General features: G+C 34.1%; 2 protein-coding genes across 4 annotated transcripts in view; one reads left to right on the forward strand and one right to left on the reverse strand.

Annotated features, from left to right (window-relative positions):
* The window catches only part of LOC125875232 (probable serine/threonine-protein kinase PBL9), a 1122098-nt gene that overhangs the window by 318352 nt on the left and 786483 nt on the right, over positions 1 to 17263 (forward strand). The window lies entirely within an intron of this gene.
* On the reverse strand, positions 9801 to 15166 carry LOC125875245 (ras-related protein RABE1c-like). The gene is made up of 9 exons (XM_049556347.1): positions 15022 to 15166; positions 14637 to 14771; positions 11851 to 11923; positions 11660 to 11760; positions 11128 to 11193; positions 10824 to 10921; positions 10540 to 10602; positions 10373 to 10465; positions 9801 to 10210 (listed from the first exon to the last, which is right to left on the reverse strand). The coding sequence occupies exons 2-9, from the start codon at positions 14707 to 14709 to the stop codon at positions 10127 to 10129; spliced, it is 651 nt and encodes a 216-aa protein (XP_049412304.1). The 5' UTR covers positions 14710 to 14771; positions 15022 to 15166; the 3' UTR covers positions 9801 to 10126.

Raw genomic sequence — 17263 nt, forward strand, 5'->3', positions numbered from 1 at the left:
AGCTTGGTTGGTCACAACTTGGCTCAACATCCGGATGGCCTCACGGAACTCAGCATTGGTGACCTCTGCTTTGGGTTGCACTTTTGGTGCATTAGGTACCCCTTGTTCCTGTGGTTCAACATTCCTTCTAGTCAAACGACCTCTGACAGCTCTTCGTGGAGGCATGATCTGAAAGGAATGCAAAAACACGAGTTGGAAAGAAACTTTTATAAATATACACTCTATCGCACGAAATGAGTATGAAAGAAATGTGATAGTTCCTAAGTGTCGCAGCCTTCTAATTATAAATGTGGCGCGCTTCACACCGATAACTAGGACTTTACAAACACGGCTTCATAGACTCCCTAAGACTCTTAAACTTTGTGTTCTGATATCAAGTTTGTCACGCCCCAAGCCTACACTCTGGGCGGGATAGGCACTTGAGAACCATTGCTGGCCCCAAGCGAACCCTTAGGATGGCTTACTTACTCAACGAAAGACATAAACATAAGAAATAGTCTCAGATAAGGAACTTATGAAATAAACTTAGAATGTCTTTAAAGAAACATTCAAACTAGCCAAGATGACTACTCAAGTCTCAAAACATAAGCCAATAATAAAGTAGTGACAAATGAACTAACTGACTGACTATCTCTGAAGCCTCTAATAACTGAGATAGATATCGGGACAAGACCCACGACATCCTAATGAACTAAATACTGAAAGCAATAAAAGGGATCCTCCGGAAGCAAGGAGGCTCACCGACAAACTCTGAAGCTCAACTAGAATCAACGATGTGTTGGATGTTGATCATGGTTACCTGTAATGACATCACTACTTTGAATGTATGAGTATGCGAGGGGAATTCTAAACCAAGACGTAAGCTTGAAAGGAACTGAAGAACAAACCTGGTCTCAACTCAACTCAACTGAACTGAACTCATTTAAATATTAAGTAGTATAAACAAGTGCAATATAAAGAAAGGATTTTTAAAACATCGCTAACAACTCTGTGTATTTGGAAATACAATAGTAACTCTGATGTGTATGCAAGGATACAATATAACTCTGAAATGTATATAAAAATACAAAATGATACTGCTATGGGAGTTTCTCTAACCAATAACCATAACGTAAGAGCTATTGTGATGATACAGTGTTTTGGCTCACACTGCTAGGGACGTCCTATACCATGCTGAGGATATAAAACCTGACTACTAAGTGGATCCACTAGTCTATGCTAAAAAGCACTAAGGAATCATCTAAAAAGTATGACCTTTTTCTACCCATGATGGCTACATGGTTTATGGGAGCTGGGATTTGTCTGAACTCTCCTCTATATCGGTGCTCAATACTACTCCCAAAATATATTGCTAGCTCTTATGTTTAAAAACATACTTCTTTCTGTGGTTTGAGATAATTTCTCAAAACTTAGCTCAAAGGCTATCTTGGAAAACAAAGTTTCCTCTCTTGCTTAATTGTGAAAGCAATTACTCTTTACTGAAAACTAGCTCAAAGGCTCTTTTGCAAATCAAAGTTTCCTCTCTTGCTTAAATGTGAAAACATTTTATCCTTTGGGAATACATAGTCCACATATACTCTTTTGAAAAAATGAACTTCAACTCTTACTTTTTACTCAACTCAAAACTCAAGTCTTAAAACAAAGTTAAAACGTTTGGAAAGGACTTTTGGAAAACTTTATGAACTTCTCTTGACTTGACTCTTAAGTTTTCTTGAATTGAATTATGGATTCAAGGCTCATGATCTCATGTTTTTGATGATTTCATGTTGTTTAGACGTACCTTAGAGTGTAGGAATCAACTAGGAAACATAGGTACGTTTCAAGGGAACTAGTACGGAAAGATGTGGGAAGAAGTAGAAGACATGGCGTCCCTGGCGTTCTGAGTGGCGCGGGGAGCCAGGAGCAAAACTTCAGAACTGAAGTTGGGGCGCGCTGGCTGGTGCGGCACCCCAAGCCCCAAATTTCAGAAACACTTCTAGGGCGCTCTGGTTGGTGCGGCTCCCCAGGCCCCTGCCCAGAAATCCCCGACTTTTCTTGGTCGTTTTTAACTCTACAACCTCTAGTTTCGATTGGTTCTTTCCCCAAACACTTAGATTCGACTACATAACAAAAATATGCAAGAATCTACTCAAAATGACACCTAATTTCATGAATCAAAATCAAGAACTCCTCAACAACTCCAAAAATCAAAAACCCAATAGAATTTCAAACAAATTCATCAAGAACTCAATTTCTAAACCTTCAAGAATCTAAATTCGCTGAAATAAATCATGATTGGCGCGTGGGTGAACTAACCCAATGCTATGTGATCTCACATACCTCGTAGGGATCACCCCTTGACGAAATCCACAAGCAAAATCCTCAACAACGATGAACCTTGGCTCTTTCTCCTCTTTTCTCCTCTTGCATTCTTTCTCTAAAAACCCTAGCGTGAAATCTTTGAGTGCTTAAACTGACCAAATTCAGTTTAGATCCCTAAGTAATTACCAAAAATGAATTAATTTAATTGGGTAAGGAAAAGACCATAATACCCTTCTAAAATTCGGTTTTGACTTTCCTTATCTAGACAACCGAACTTCAAAAGGGCATATCTCCCTCATACGAACTCAAAATTGTGCAAACTCAGCAGCGTTGGAAATATAATTCAAAGATCTTTCCTACGGTATCTTGTAGCACACCTAACTCATCCTGACCTAGGAGTTATAGTCTTTTTAAGTTGACCCAAAACTCATACTTAACTTAATTTTGCCGAACTTTCCTAATTTGATTATTTCCAAATACGGTTTCTTTCTAATTACAAGTCTTTCTAGTAGAGTGGTGTTACAAGTATATTACCTCATTGAAGCTCCTCCCAAACGAAGTCATGTGTACTGATAAGACCTGCACGTCAGTTTTCATTCCCTTCACATAGAGGTGGATCCTCTCCTCCTCGATGCTTACCAGTTGAGTAATATAATGGGACATGGCTTGAAATTTAACCTCATAGGCTCCAACAAACAAATTACCCTACTCAAGGCCCCAAAAACTCATCCTTCTTTCAATCTCTCAGAGTACGAGGCACATATTTCTCCAGAAACAATGCAGAAGATACGTTTTTCTCTTTCTCTCCATCACAAAAAAAACATTATGAAAGTAATCTTCAAGATTTAGAAGATCAAGTTCTTCAATCAAGCTATTGAAATGGAACAAGGTTAATTCTCTTACCCTTCTTATAGATTCATATCTCTGTCTAAATAATTTACTTGTAATGTTGGATGAATTCTATAAAGTTTTCTAACACTTTTAACTCCCTAAAAGCTCGACCATTCCGGCAAGAATTTAGGCAAGAATACAATTAAATTCTTGCTTAAAACATGTTCGAAGTCTTCACATAAGTAATTCTTGTTAATCACCTTATAGATTATTTTTTCTTTTCTTTATGACTATGGTGTCTGGGCCAGCTTTCACGAACCTCAACTAATTTCACGGGATACCTGTCACCTCCCACCAACAACAGGTGCCATGTAACTCTATCCACCAAGGCTAGGACAGATGGGAAAAATCACTAAAACCTCAGAATTCTCAACCACTTCATTGACCACTAGATCACACCCGTGGTGCGTTAATCACCTTATAGATTTTCTAACAAATGTGCATATCCTCTAAAATACAATGAGATATTTTGTGGTCGGAGCATAAATTAAGTCAAAACACTTCATTGCATGCGTCATTTACTACTAGATGTAATCTTTCCATATTCTTACTTAACATAACTTTTTTAATTAAAAAGACAAATTTTATTTAACTAAAGTTTGAAGAAGTGATTATCAACCTCAACATATTATATACTTTACTACTAGTTAGACACCAAACATGATTGCGCTAGGCATTTACTAAATACAAAATGATAATAAGATTAAAGAAATCTAGAAGTGGGATATGGCATCATTTCATTCAGTTTGCTAAAATCACATTGAAAATGTTGTTTCACAAATTTATAATTCTTTTTATTCAAAACCAACGAATACAGACTAAGAAAAAGATTTAACAATAGTTTGAATTAAAATCTTATTATGTTGGTACAATTACTTCAGGTCTAATGTTAAATAGCATTTTTTGAAATATTTCTAGTTCTTATTAGGACTATACGGGATATGTTGTTTTATGTCTAGGAACTTAAAGCTCAATGTGAAATACAAACATTTAAGGTAAAAAAAAATCCTTAGGGGTCGTTATGTTGATAGTTAGAGTTATTTAGACATAAGTAATTATGTATAGATTAATTGTGTAAGTAGGAATTAGTTATGCATATTTTAGTTATATATTGTTTAGTTATTTCATCTTCTGCCTTACGTAAAAGAATAGAGAAAAGGCAAAAGAACTCCAATCCTGTGAGCTATACTCGGAAATCCAGTGACACGTTTTATCTTTATGGGGCCTATTATCTCCCTATACTATTTTTAAATGAAACAAATACCACCTTAAGGAATCATTATTTGGTTGTTTGTAATTAGAATTATTTACGTATTAGTTATGTGGCTTTATTTATGCAGGTATTAGTTATTTCATCTTCTAACCCGAATAAGATAATACTTCAATTTTCACATAACTTATACATGTATTAATTATGTGATTTTTTAAATTGCAAATCAAACATCACATTAATTTTACATAAATAACCTATTTCCTAATTAGTTGTCAAACACTATATAACCTATTCAGAAATTAATACATAAATAACTTAGCTGCTAAATACCCCCAACTGTCGGTAGCATGAAGAACCAATTCTTGATAGGCAGAGAAATACACATACTGTCATGTGTAATATCACATTTTCTTTTAATTTCTTTAAAATATACTTTTTTTTTTCTTCCCTTTATATTTTTAATTTTAAAATCTAATATATTCAACCAAATCCAAATATCAAGATGAGGAAAAGGACAATCCTTATTGTTCTTGTATAAATTTAAAAGCTATTGGAGGTGTGATGAATAGATTTGAAGGTTGTTGAAGTTTTAAGTTGATATTCAAGTCCACGTCGTCAGCAAATAACATGCAAAGAAATTTAAAGAAAAAAAGATATTACGGGGTATTCTTAAAGATAAGGTGTGTCTCTGAAACTCCGATCATAGGTTAAGAGTATATATGCCTTTTCCAAAAAATAGCACATAAATCATCATAACTTATATATGTATTAGTTATACAAAAAAATGAATTTTCGATGTACTCGGCTTTTTAAGTATGGCTAGTGTCTTTTACACATAGAGATGAAATGAGGAATCCGTCCATACATACCGTAAAGTTTGAAAGAGCACAACTGATTCTGATACAGATACAGATAAGACACCACGTAGAATGAAAATTATCATGTAGGATGCCACGTAGGATGTGTGTCTCTATTTGTTCAACTTAATACAGATTTAAGTATCAACTTATAAACATCCAAAATTGAAGGACATAAATGTGAGTTAAAACCAAGTTAAATGACATATTTATATCTTATGCCTAATTTAAACTCTGCATAATTATTTATGCATACATAATTGTCTTTATAACTAATCTCTATATTACTAATATTTACATAACACTATTCAAACTACCGAACAATCCTTCCTTGAATAGTAATTACTATTGAAAGGGTCAAAATAGTGCAACACATATAGTGAGAATTTAAATAGATGGTGACTCCTTTAAGTGGCAAAGTTTAGTGGTGGCTTCTGCGGCTCTAGAAAAACTTGGCCCAAGAAAAGATGAACATAATACGTGGATGTCACCACTTTTATGATAATTCCACTAAGAAATTAATGTACTTATATATTTTTAGTAAAAAAAATATTATACATAAATGGGCAAGCATTTTTCATGATATGACAAAGCAATGCCAATACTATATATCATTCACCACTTTCCACAATTTTAGATATGACAAAGCAATGCCAAAATACTATATCACTCACCAATCATTATCTACTCAAAAAGTTATCTTTTTTTGTTATTTTAGTGCTCGATTAATTTTCGCGCACCTCAATTTACTTTACAGGATATTGTATTTTTTACCAATAATATATAGATATTTTGATTTTATGATAGATGGAAAGAATTATCTAATATTATTTTATCATCAAACATTTTATGATTGTCAGGGTAAATTTTCGTGCACTTAGACTAATTTCATGACATACTTGTCACCTCCTATCAACAACAAATTTAAGATAATTTCGTCTATAAAAACTATGACAGATGAAAAGAAATATATAATATATTGTTATCTCCGCTGAAAATATTTAAACCTACATCCTCATAGCGCTCAATTATTTTATTGACCATTAGGATTGGAAATTTACAGATTTTGAATTTACTATTCTCCCTATTTCATTTTGTATAATATTTATTTTAAGAAAATGAAATTTCTGTGTTTGGAAAGTGGAAAAAAAGTACAAAACATTCAATTTTATCTAAAATATACCTTTTAGTATATTATGATATATTTAAAATTATGTGTTTTAAGAATATCTTAATGTGACAAAAAAAAATTATTAATAAATTAATTTTTTTATGTTTGAAATATTACGTATGTTTTTTTTATTAAAAAATGAGAAAGAACAAACTTTGAAAAAAAATTCTATTAAATATATTTTGGTTTCTCCGGTTATAAGTTGGGTGGCCGAGCATATGCTAATAGTATATGGCATCTATGAGAATATGATTTGGCACTGCTCTTAAGTCGGCATATTTATTAAATTTATTTATTCATCCCCAAATAATATTGTTTGATATCTAAAATATCTATACAAAAATAAAATTATTATTTATGTCATTACTTATTATTAGCCTTTATCATTTTTCCCGAACTGTGACTTAGTTCAGCTTTCAGATTTTACTTGATTTGTTAAAGGACTTCCATTTGAATCGGGGCGTCGGGATCCTCCAACAGAAACCTCTTCCTTTTTGTCGTTATAAATTTTACTTCAGTGTCCTACTATTCATAAAAAATACGGATTGTTGAAAGATTGATTTATGAAATCCCAGTGAAGCCTCAACCGATAACCTTGCTTCATTCTGTGGCGGTTTTCATGCTAGCACCCGTTTCAGCATATCATCACTCGATTAAAAAAAAAGCGATGCAGTTTTGATTATCCAATTCTATATCGAAAACGATTTATTTTACAGTTGTTCCAGGGATATGGGTATAGAGTGAATTCTATACACTCTTTATGAAGTGGAGTGCACTCTAATTTCAAATATATACAATAAACTAATTTATTTATAACAAATAAAGTCATGTTTTACTTACATAAAAAATAGTCAAAAATCATAAAAAGTATACACTGACTATACAATATAGCTTACCGAAAGTGAGTAAATGGACAAAAACATCTCTCAATTATAACCCTAACTTAAACTACATCCTTATATCATAACAATTAATAAATAACATCCTTGAACTATCCTAAAAGTTACAAGTTACATCCCTCTCTTAGTTTTCTGTCAAAAAACTAACAGATTCAAACAGAAAATATGTCATGCAGTTGACTTACCCCTACAAATCTACCATTGTTTTCTCCTCTCCCTAGCTTCTTCAGCAAAAAGCGAAAAAGTAAGCTTACCTTTCTTTCATTTTTATCATGTGGAAAAATATAGATAAGAAAAAGTGGACAAGTAATTAGTGACAGAGGGAGTAGTAAATAAAAATGGTTCAATCAAAACTAATATAATTTCTTACAAAGATAATGGAATGGTTGGAGATGAACAATTCAATGGTGAAAAATTTCAAGCTGATTAGAGACAAATTTTAAATGAGAAGAGGGGACTAGCAAACATAGATCAAAGGATTGATGATAATACTCGAGTTGCAGATGCAAATAATAATGAAATAGCAATTGTGGAAGCCATTAAAAATAATGGAGATCGAGTAGTTGATACTTGTGTTCAAGACGATACTTTGGTTTTGAGTGCAAAGGATGATGTTACTAGTGATTCGATGGTTCCCGTGATTAATTTGGAGGCTAATCTAGCTTCAAATCCTAAACTACCTACTGCTGGTGTTTTATCTGGGAAAATTCCTAGTTTGGCTACGATTCAAGATTCTTGCCAAGCTAATAAGGTGCAACAGTGTGAAGAGAATTTGGATCAAATTTTCGAATATGGTGGTACATGCGATCATGACTTCATTTTGAAGGACAATGATAAGGAAGGCTGGACTGAAGTACCAAGCAAAACATTTTCTCCAGCCAAACTACAACAACTAGATTGCACTAACCCACCACACAAGGAGCAAACGATAAATTGTGAAGATAAAGTGTCAAGAAATATTGTGTGCTCTAACACCTTTGATGCCCTAATGACCAATTCTGATCAAGAGCTCCATGCTTTGTCCAGTCCAATTCTTCAAGTTTCTAATCCAAAAACTACTCTGAATAAAGAAAACCCAATGATCATACCACATTCCAAAAGAAATGACAAGAGTTTGGTCAAGGAAACGAGTGATTCTAGATGGGCAGATTTAGTTGAGGAAGAGGAGCATGCACCTACAAGGAGTAAGTTGAGTCCTCAAGCACCCATATTTGTGCCTTCAAGTAAGGCAAATCCATCTATGGCAGTGACAATTGATAACTCCAAAAAGATCTTGACCATTAACACCAAAGTATTGGAAATAAGTCATGAGCCAGAAGCTGAAGTTTCAAGACGTAGTCCAACTACAACTTATGATAGTAACTTGGGCAGTGAAATGTTTGACGAAGATGATGAGGATGATATGTTAGACATATTATTTGATAAGGTAGCCAAGGATGGAGATCTCTCGCCTAGGCAACAAAGAAGTGGAAGCAATAAAAACAAAAAGAAGACATATGAAAGGCAACATAGTTGGGATGGTAAGGTGACTGAGGAATTTATTCTAAAGCAACTATCAGTGCGACTAGCAAAGCAAAATCATATGACAGTTTCAACAACATGATCCAAAAAGAAGTGATGAACTATCAAGTTTTGTTGGACATATTTGATGAAGAAGACAAGAGGGAAATACTTCAGGTTACTTTACACGGGCAATCCATCTCTTTTAGTTCTTACCTATATAAAATAAAGTTTGAGGTTGATAACCTAGCTTTATTCTTAGATTTTATATTTTTGCATTATTTAAGCATCCTCATTTGTAGTATCATCACAGAGTGTATTATAAACTCTATGATGATCATAAAATATCTAGTTTTCTCTAGCTCTTATTTTCTTCATGCTTGTTAATTAGTAGAGGTTTGTTACCTTGTTACCTCATTAAGATTAGTAAGGTAAGGCCTATCCCCTTTGCTTGTACTCTTCTCTTTGAGATCCTTTTCATTTTATTAATAAAACTAGCCCTAGGCACACCTTGCCTACCGGACTTGCTTTAAAAAAAAAAAAAATATATATATATATATATATATATATATAATTTCTTACATGCTTCCCAATTGATCTCTAAAAAAATAAATTTCAAGTCATTATCTATTAAATTAATATAACTTAATGAAAAAATAAATTTATTTTTATGAATTTTATTTTTAGTATCAAACTTACCTAGAAAAGGAAAATATTAAGCAATTTATGCAGGGCGAGTTTATGCGGGGTGGAGTGGGCGGGTTGAAAATGAAAAGAATAGTTATGCAAGGTGGCTTAAAATTTTTGTGGGTTAAGTTCAACCCGCCCCGCCTTCGCCCCGCCTTCACCCCGCACCGTCCCATTGCCATCCCTATTCATGACTATGGGGTTACCTTTCAGCTAATTATGTGTTAGTTTCTGTAACTTAGTTTAATCCAAATCCTGCAACACCATAAGCAGAAACCCTCTGCCAACAAAAGAAGTTGCATATATCCATTATAGAAGTAGTATTTCTTACATGTAAACTTGAGAAAAATGTTAGGTTATCAGTTATCACATTCACATCCTTGAGCTAATGAAGTAGAAAATGAAACAGGAACTGTGTTGGTAACAATTTTGACTTCTCAAATGGCAATCAACCTATCCTTCACACTCTTAACACAAGTTTCAAAAGAATGAACAATAAAAATACTACAAGCCCGAAAAATATTTCCTTCAAAATTAGCATTTGCTTGCTCTTCTCGGTGGTTTAGAGATCAAAGAGTGCACCTGCTCCTTGTAGGGATCAGTCCATTTATGAACCACAGCAAGCTGATTTTTGGCCAGGTTGACCACCTCCAGCTCCTGCCTCTGGTTGATTAATTTTGATCGTTGAAGGCTGCAACATCACAACTATTAGCCTTCAATATATGGGGAAAAAGGTTATCTGCTATTCTTTTTCCATTCTCACCCCAATCCGCACAACTCCTTTGTTTTGTTGAGTAGGTTATGGGGTATGAGAAATTCCTAATAATTCAACCAAACTAGATCAAGTGTATACCTCCGCTTTGGAGTCTGTGTCTGAAAGCCTTTGCTTTATATCCTTTGCTATTGACATGAAAACTTGTTCCACGTTAAGATTTGTTTTTGCACTCTGCATGGAAACAATCTCTTAGTACAGGCACACCTACCAGAAGTTATTTCCATAGGTTCTCATGCCATACTTACAGTTTCAAAAAATTTGATACCATACTCATCGGCAAGTGCTTGGCCCTTAGAGGTAGGGACAGCCTACAAAAAGTTCAATGCAGCAGAATATTAGACTTGAGAGGCTCATGCTTACTAATTGAAATACAAATCCAAACATATTTTTTTTACTGCCCTAACGTGTTTCTTGGTTATGTTGTCTTGCATTTTTTATGTTTTTCGTCCCTCATTTTTTCTTTTTCCTTTATAGGAGGGGGGGAATATGTAAGGTGACTGATAAATAGTTGAGCCAAACAAGAACCTACCCTCTTGCTTTCATCCATATCAGCCTTGTTCCCTACAAGTATTTTGTTGACATTGTCTGAAGCATGCTGCTCAATGTTACGAATCCAGTTCGTGATGTCTGCAAACAGGTACAAGACATTACATTCTATCCACAAGGGGAAAAGCAAACCATTTCTTAAAAACAAAGAAAAAGGTATTCTCCTGCACAAGAAACTGATGACAGTTATCTGGGCTCATCCAGAAAATTCACCAGGGTCAAAACAAAGGTGAGCTCATAAAGAACTAAATCTTCAATGACATGAATACCAGGGGAAAGAACCTTACTGTTAAAGGAAGATTCATCAGTAACGTCATAAACCAACAATATACCCATGGCTCCACGATAGTAAGCTGGAGAAATTGTAAACCCAAAAAAGGAGCCAAATAAGTACACAGGTAAAACATAATGCAGGGATCTAAAATGAAATGTTTTTTATAAGAAAAAGCAAGCTAAAGTGTTATGAAGAAAAGGAAAATGTATAAACGTTTCCAAACTTGATCGCTTTCTTTCTTTTGAGAATACTCAAGCTTATTTAACTTTCTAGTAACTTGATACATGAGGTACATTATAATCAACTCCGTACTTAGTGAGGCCAGGGGATGATGGACCACATTAATCTGTAGGGATGAATCAAAAAGGGACAATGACATGACAAACAGTAAGCTTTTTAAAGACAAAAACATCACACATCAATTAAAGAACAAATGAAGAGTTCCTTCCTCCTATAGTGGGATTATTTTGTACAAATTTCCAGTTATGATGACCATAATTCTATATCATGAAAAAAAAAATTGGTTAAAAGACGTAAAAGCTTACCAGTGGTGATTGTTCGGAACCGTTCCTGACCAGCCGTATCCCAGATTTGTAGTTTGATCCGTTTCCCTTCGAGCTCAATGGTCCGTATTTTAAAATCGATCCTGACAGGAAAATAACAGTCATTCAAATTTGAGAAGCATTTAATTTAGAAGTAATACCAAGTATAGAACATCCAGAAGGAGAGAACTAACCCAATGGTGGTGATAAAGTTTGTGGTAAAGGAACCATCAGAAAAACGCAAAAGAAGGCAACTCTTACCAACACCTGTAGAGTGCACGTCAAAGAAGCAATTTTCAGCAGAAAATTCAGTCATCCTTTTCTATAGTGCTACTTAATGCAGAGACATTAGATAATCTCCAATCACGATGAAGAAGACGCATAATAGAAACCTGCCCAGACTGGACAACATTCTGAAAAAGGTTATTGCAGGAAAAATATTTATGGGAAATGTTTGTGCAAATGAAAAATGTACTTGGTGAGAGGATTATGTGAGTGAAAGAAGACTGCTTGGTTGAGAAGGTCACTCAAGCAACTTACATCTAAAAAGTTTCTTGAATTTTTTTTTCTCAAAGTCCCTTTTCCTCCAAACGTCTCCAAGAATCTTTTGAGGGAAAGGATATAAGTTCTTGTGTGGTTACCAAAGAGGAGCAGAGTGAGATTGTTAGTGCTAACTGAACTGGTGACAGATTTTGCTCATCAGGAGTAGATGAAATATTTACCACCTTTTATGATAGCAGTAATAATCTCTTCTTGAGAAATTACTACTGCTGCTAATCATAAAAAAGGTGGTAAAATATTTCATCTACTCTTGACAAGCAACTAACATCTCCAGCTCTGAGTGGAGTAGAAAGATACGAATACAAATAATTTGGCCACATTGGTAGGTCCTCCTATAAATCATGTTTCAGCTTCACATAAAGGAACATCTAAAACTCAGTGTAATTGTGTAATCAAGGGTATAACTAACTAACAGGTGCAACAAACAACGCATGTATGCTAATGATTACACAGAAGAATATTTGCCAGCGACATGGATTATCTCCCGGGCTGGCTATTGGGCTAATCATAGTCAATCGTGATCCCATCAGAACTAATTTTAAGTCCAAGTTAATAGAGTGAGTCATCTCTCTGTTCTGCAATCAAAGTTATCAAACATGCTTGCCAAAATGCATCAATGAGCACAACCAAACTACGACAATTCAACTGAGCACCCACAGCAGCTAATACATCAAAAAGTGACCCAAAAACCGAAGAGATTAAAAATAACAAAATCAAGCAACCAGCCAAAATCACATTTCTTTTCATTCTCTTCATAATCTGATTGAACCCCTCGTACCCAAAACTCATACTTCTGCATGCTACTCCTGGACCTAAAGTTGCCTTCAGAAGAATATATAACTCCAAGCAATAATTAAGACTCTACGGTCCAAGCACACACAATAACTAATGCCATATTCTTTTAATGATTCAAAAGCACCAGTTGATGAAAACAAAAGCTGACAATACAAATCCCTTTAGGCATGCAGACTGCAGACTACCCAAGAATAATCCTCTACTCATGTATCTAAGACATAAAGAAAGGAATTCCAGATGTTTTGAAGGCATAGAAAATAGTGTGCAGGATGTTAAACTAAACTGCATTTTGTTGTTATGTTTTTGGTGTAAGCAATTATACTCAAAAGACACTGCTTATATAGTTGATGTTTTGGACTCAATATAGAAATAGAGTAGGAGTGTCTGGAGTGCATTTGTATATAAGGTTTGAGTACAACCCATGTACTTTTGTGATATAATACAAAGTTACCAAAAAAACTAAGATAAAGGAGTTTTATACTATCTGAACATGGTTCAGGATGAACTGCATTATGAAAAGTACTCCCTCCGTTTCAATTTGTTTGTCTTAGTTTAACTGAGCATGGAGTTTAAGAAAGTAAAGAAAATTTTTGAATCTTGTGGTTGTTAACTAAAGATATGCATAATGTACCAAAATGCCCTTTAATTGTGTGGTCATAAACATGACATGTGGAATTTTACAATTAAAGAGTTGTCAAATTAGGAAAGAGCGTTCTTTTTTAAACGGGCTAAAAAGAAAAGAGAAACAAATTCAAACAGAGGGGGTAACTAATATGTTGCTTGATTGGCTACAAAACCTTATCTCTTCATTGCCTCTAGGGAAAGATTACTTTCTTTTTCTGATTAGCCTTGTAACACAAATTCTCTATTACCCTCTGTAGAAAAACTTTCTTCTGTGATAAGGAACGAACTTAGTACTGAAATAGAGTTGGCAAAAGTATCATAACTAGAATCATCCATATAAGAAGGAGCAAGATAATTATGTTATTTTTTTTTTGATTAAGGAAGATAATTATGTTATTTAGGATATAGACATTTCTAATAAAGAAACTGGCCAACAAAAGAGACAAGCTACTCCAAAGACTCTCGGAATTATCCCCCTCCATGCTCATATTGTTGCTTGATGAGCCTAGTTTCACCTAGTAAGTAGTATATACCGACCACTACACTCACGAGCCAAATATACATTAATGAAACAATACCATATCCTGGTCACTTGACAAGTCATACATCAATATCCCGCATTAACCTACTGCAGTCGCTGTTGGTGCAGCATATACTCTTCTGTATGTTTCAAAAACAAGTCACACCCAGGCACAAATAATGAAAAAAAAAAGGTCAAGCTAAATAGTAGGCAAGGCCATTAGAGGTTAATCATTTGCATGATCGTGAGAAAATAGAAAAGTTCCACAGAGAAGAACGCAGAAAAATGACCAAATCTGATAAACATAAAGTTGTACTTTTGATATAAATGCTTGATTCATATAGAAGTCAATAATACGATCCTCAATAGAGCCAAAATCAGGGAAAATCCACATTTTACTTGCAAGGAAAAACTCAAACATTTTACCAATAAGTGATTAGATCAATGGATTGAGAGAGGAAAATCTCATAAATCACTTACCGCTGTCGCCGATCAAGAGGAGCTTTATAAGGTAATCGTAATCTGCTCGTGCCCTTGCCGGTGGTGCGGCCATTGAATAATCAATTCTTAATCACCTAATACTTCGATTAATTCAATATCCACACACACAGCTCTCTGCACACAATCAATCACAGAAATCAATTAAGCAAAAAACTTCAAATTTCATCCATAAATATACATAACGGAGCGGCATTGGAGTGTTTCACAAGCAGATCTAGCATAGAAACAATTGCAATTACATAATCCATCCATTGCCATCAACTCCAAACTACATATAAAAATTAACCAAAATATTTTGGAAAAATTATGCACTGATTTCAAATTCTAGATTCAGGAGAGGGAGAGGGAGAGAGAGTGGAATTACCTTTGCACGTTAGCGAACTGTTGGCAATGGCACCGAGGAGAGGGCGGAGGATGAGAGATATTTGCGGTGCTCACGCGCTCGCGAACAGATTTTGAAAAAAGAAGGTGTGCGTCGCGGCGAATTATTATTGGGGGACTTCTACTTTTATATTGGGTATGTTTGCCCGTTGAAAAATGTTTTTTTTTTAGAAGAAAAAAAAGTGACTTTTAAAATTATTTTCTGTATTCGGTATATAAGAAAAAATATTTGTATATGTTATAGATAAATATGTATAAAAGATGGGTGGTCGGGTAACGTGGTAAGGGTGTGAAGTAATGGTAATGGATGTTTTGCGATTTGTGCAACCTAGTCATTTTCCTATTTTTTTAGGAAGTTAGGCCTTATTTGTTTTTATAATAATTTAGACATCTGAATTTGAATACGCATATAAATGATTAAGATATTGTCTCTAGATCTAAACGTTGAATGATTAAGACTGTTTGTTTTTCAACATCTGAATATACATACATTATTATATCGACATAATAAATATACAATTCAAATAAAAAATCAGTTAAATATTAAAAATAATTAATCAAATAAAATCATTATTTGATTTTTTTTTAAAATAGAACATTTAATATACTTGCTAGTGATGGCGGAGATAATTTGTGGTGGTAGTGGTGATGGTAATAGTTGTTGTTAGTGGCTAGTAATGATGGTGATGACAGTTATGTGTGGAGGTGGTTGTTGTTACAATCACTATCATAATGGTGGAGAATAGTAGTGGTGTTGGTGGTTGTAACGATGAAGTTGGTTGAATGTTAGTAGTTGGAGGTGTTAAAGATAATTGGTGATGTGTTTTGGTAGTTGGCGACAGTATATTTCTAATGGTTGAAATAAGCTTTTATTAGTCAGAATAAAAATATAAGTCTGTCGTGACATAACCCTCCGGCTACCTTAAAATCAATGACAGACTATAAGAACCAAACTTAAGTCTAACTAAGAGTAATCCATGAAGTCCCTGAATGAGAAGGATTTACCAACTACTATCCAATATTGTTGTAACTGCACTAGCCACGAGTCTGAGAACAAGCATTGAATCTACATCATAAAAGGATGCAGCACAGAAAAAAGTATGTGTAGCATGAAATGTACTGAGTATATTAAGAACATTGACATAATCATATTTTGAGGCATATGTAGGAACAATGAAATAAGGTTTCCAAAATCATAAACATAAGAAAGAACTATAGAGAAAACAGTTGGAGTTCATGAATAAGTATCATTTAAACTTCGTTTAAAAACATATATAAGGATGAGTCTAATCATGTAGCCTTACATGACCATATACATAACATAGCATACTTAGAATGAACCATACAGACTTAAAACATATGATAAAAATGTATAATTTGGGAGTTTCTTATAATTGATATGCGTCATTTGAGCTCATGACGCCCAAACTATAGTCTCAATTAGATGGACTTTTCTATACCCTGCCAGAGTATAAAATCATATCTTATCATATGTGGATCCACTAATTTGAGCCTCTCAAAACTTGAAGGTCAAACGACAAAGCGGTAAAACATAGTCCTACGTTGTCGCATAGTTATGGGACTTGGGTTTTCTAAACCCGCACCCAGTGGCGGATCTAGAAATTTTATTTCATGGGTGCTCAATTATTTTTAGTTTGAGAATTGCTATATAAAGTGGGTGCTTAGTTAATACATTTGAATGAATTATTAGATATTACAAACAAATATTAGTGTTAATTGCAAAAAGCAATGGGTGCTTAAGCACCCATAATCCATAACATACATCCGCCACTGCCCGCACCCTCATGATACTAAATATTCCTCTCAAAACACATGTATTTATATAATTCTCATAGGCATGAAAATCACTTATCATCTAGAATCATATATGAGGCTAAGCTCAAAAGTCATATCTTAAAATAACTTGTATTTAGATTGTAATTCATAGCATGCTTGTTTTCATGTTTAAAATTCATAAGGGTTTGACCATAAAAATCATGCTAAATCAGCACCATAAGGTTTCAAAACCAAAGTGAAACAATGAAAATATAGCTTATTGAAGAAAGATCATAATTTCATTAAAAAACCCTTAACTTTACTTTTAACAATCTTCTGAAACTTTTGAGTATCATAATACTTTAGGCAACCTTCTGAAACTTTTGAGTATCATAATACTTTAGGCATAAGAGGAAGGGATACTCTCATTGAAGCCTTATATACCTGAG

The sequence above is a fragment of the Solanum stenotomum genome, chromosome 8 (genome assembly GCF_019186545.1).
Source record: "Solanum stenotomum isolate F172 chromosome 8, ASM1918654v1, whole genome shotgun sequence".
NCBI classification, from domain to species: Eukaryota; Viridiplantae; Streptophyta; class Magnoliopsida; order Solanales; family Solanaceae; genus Solanum; species Solanum stenotomum.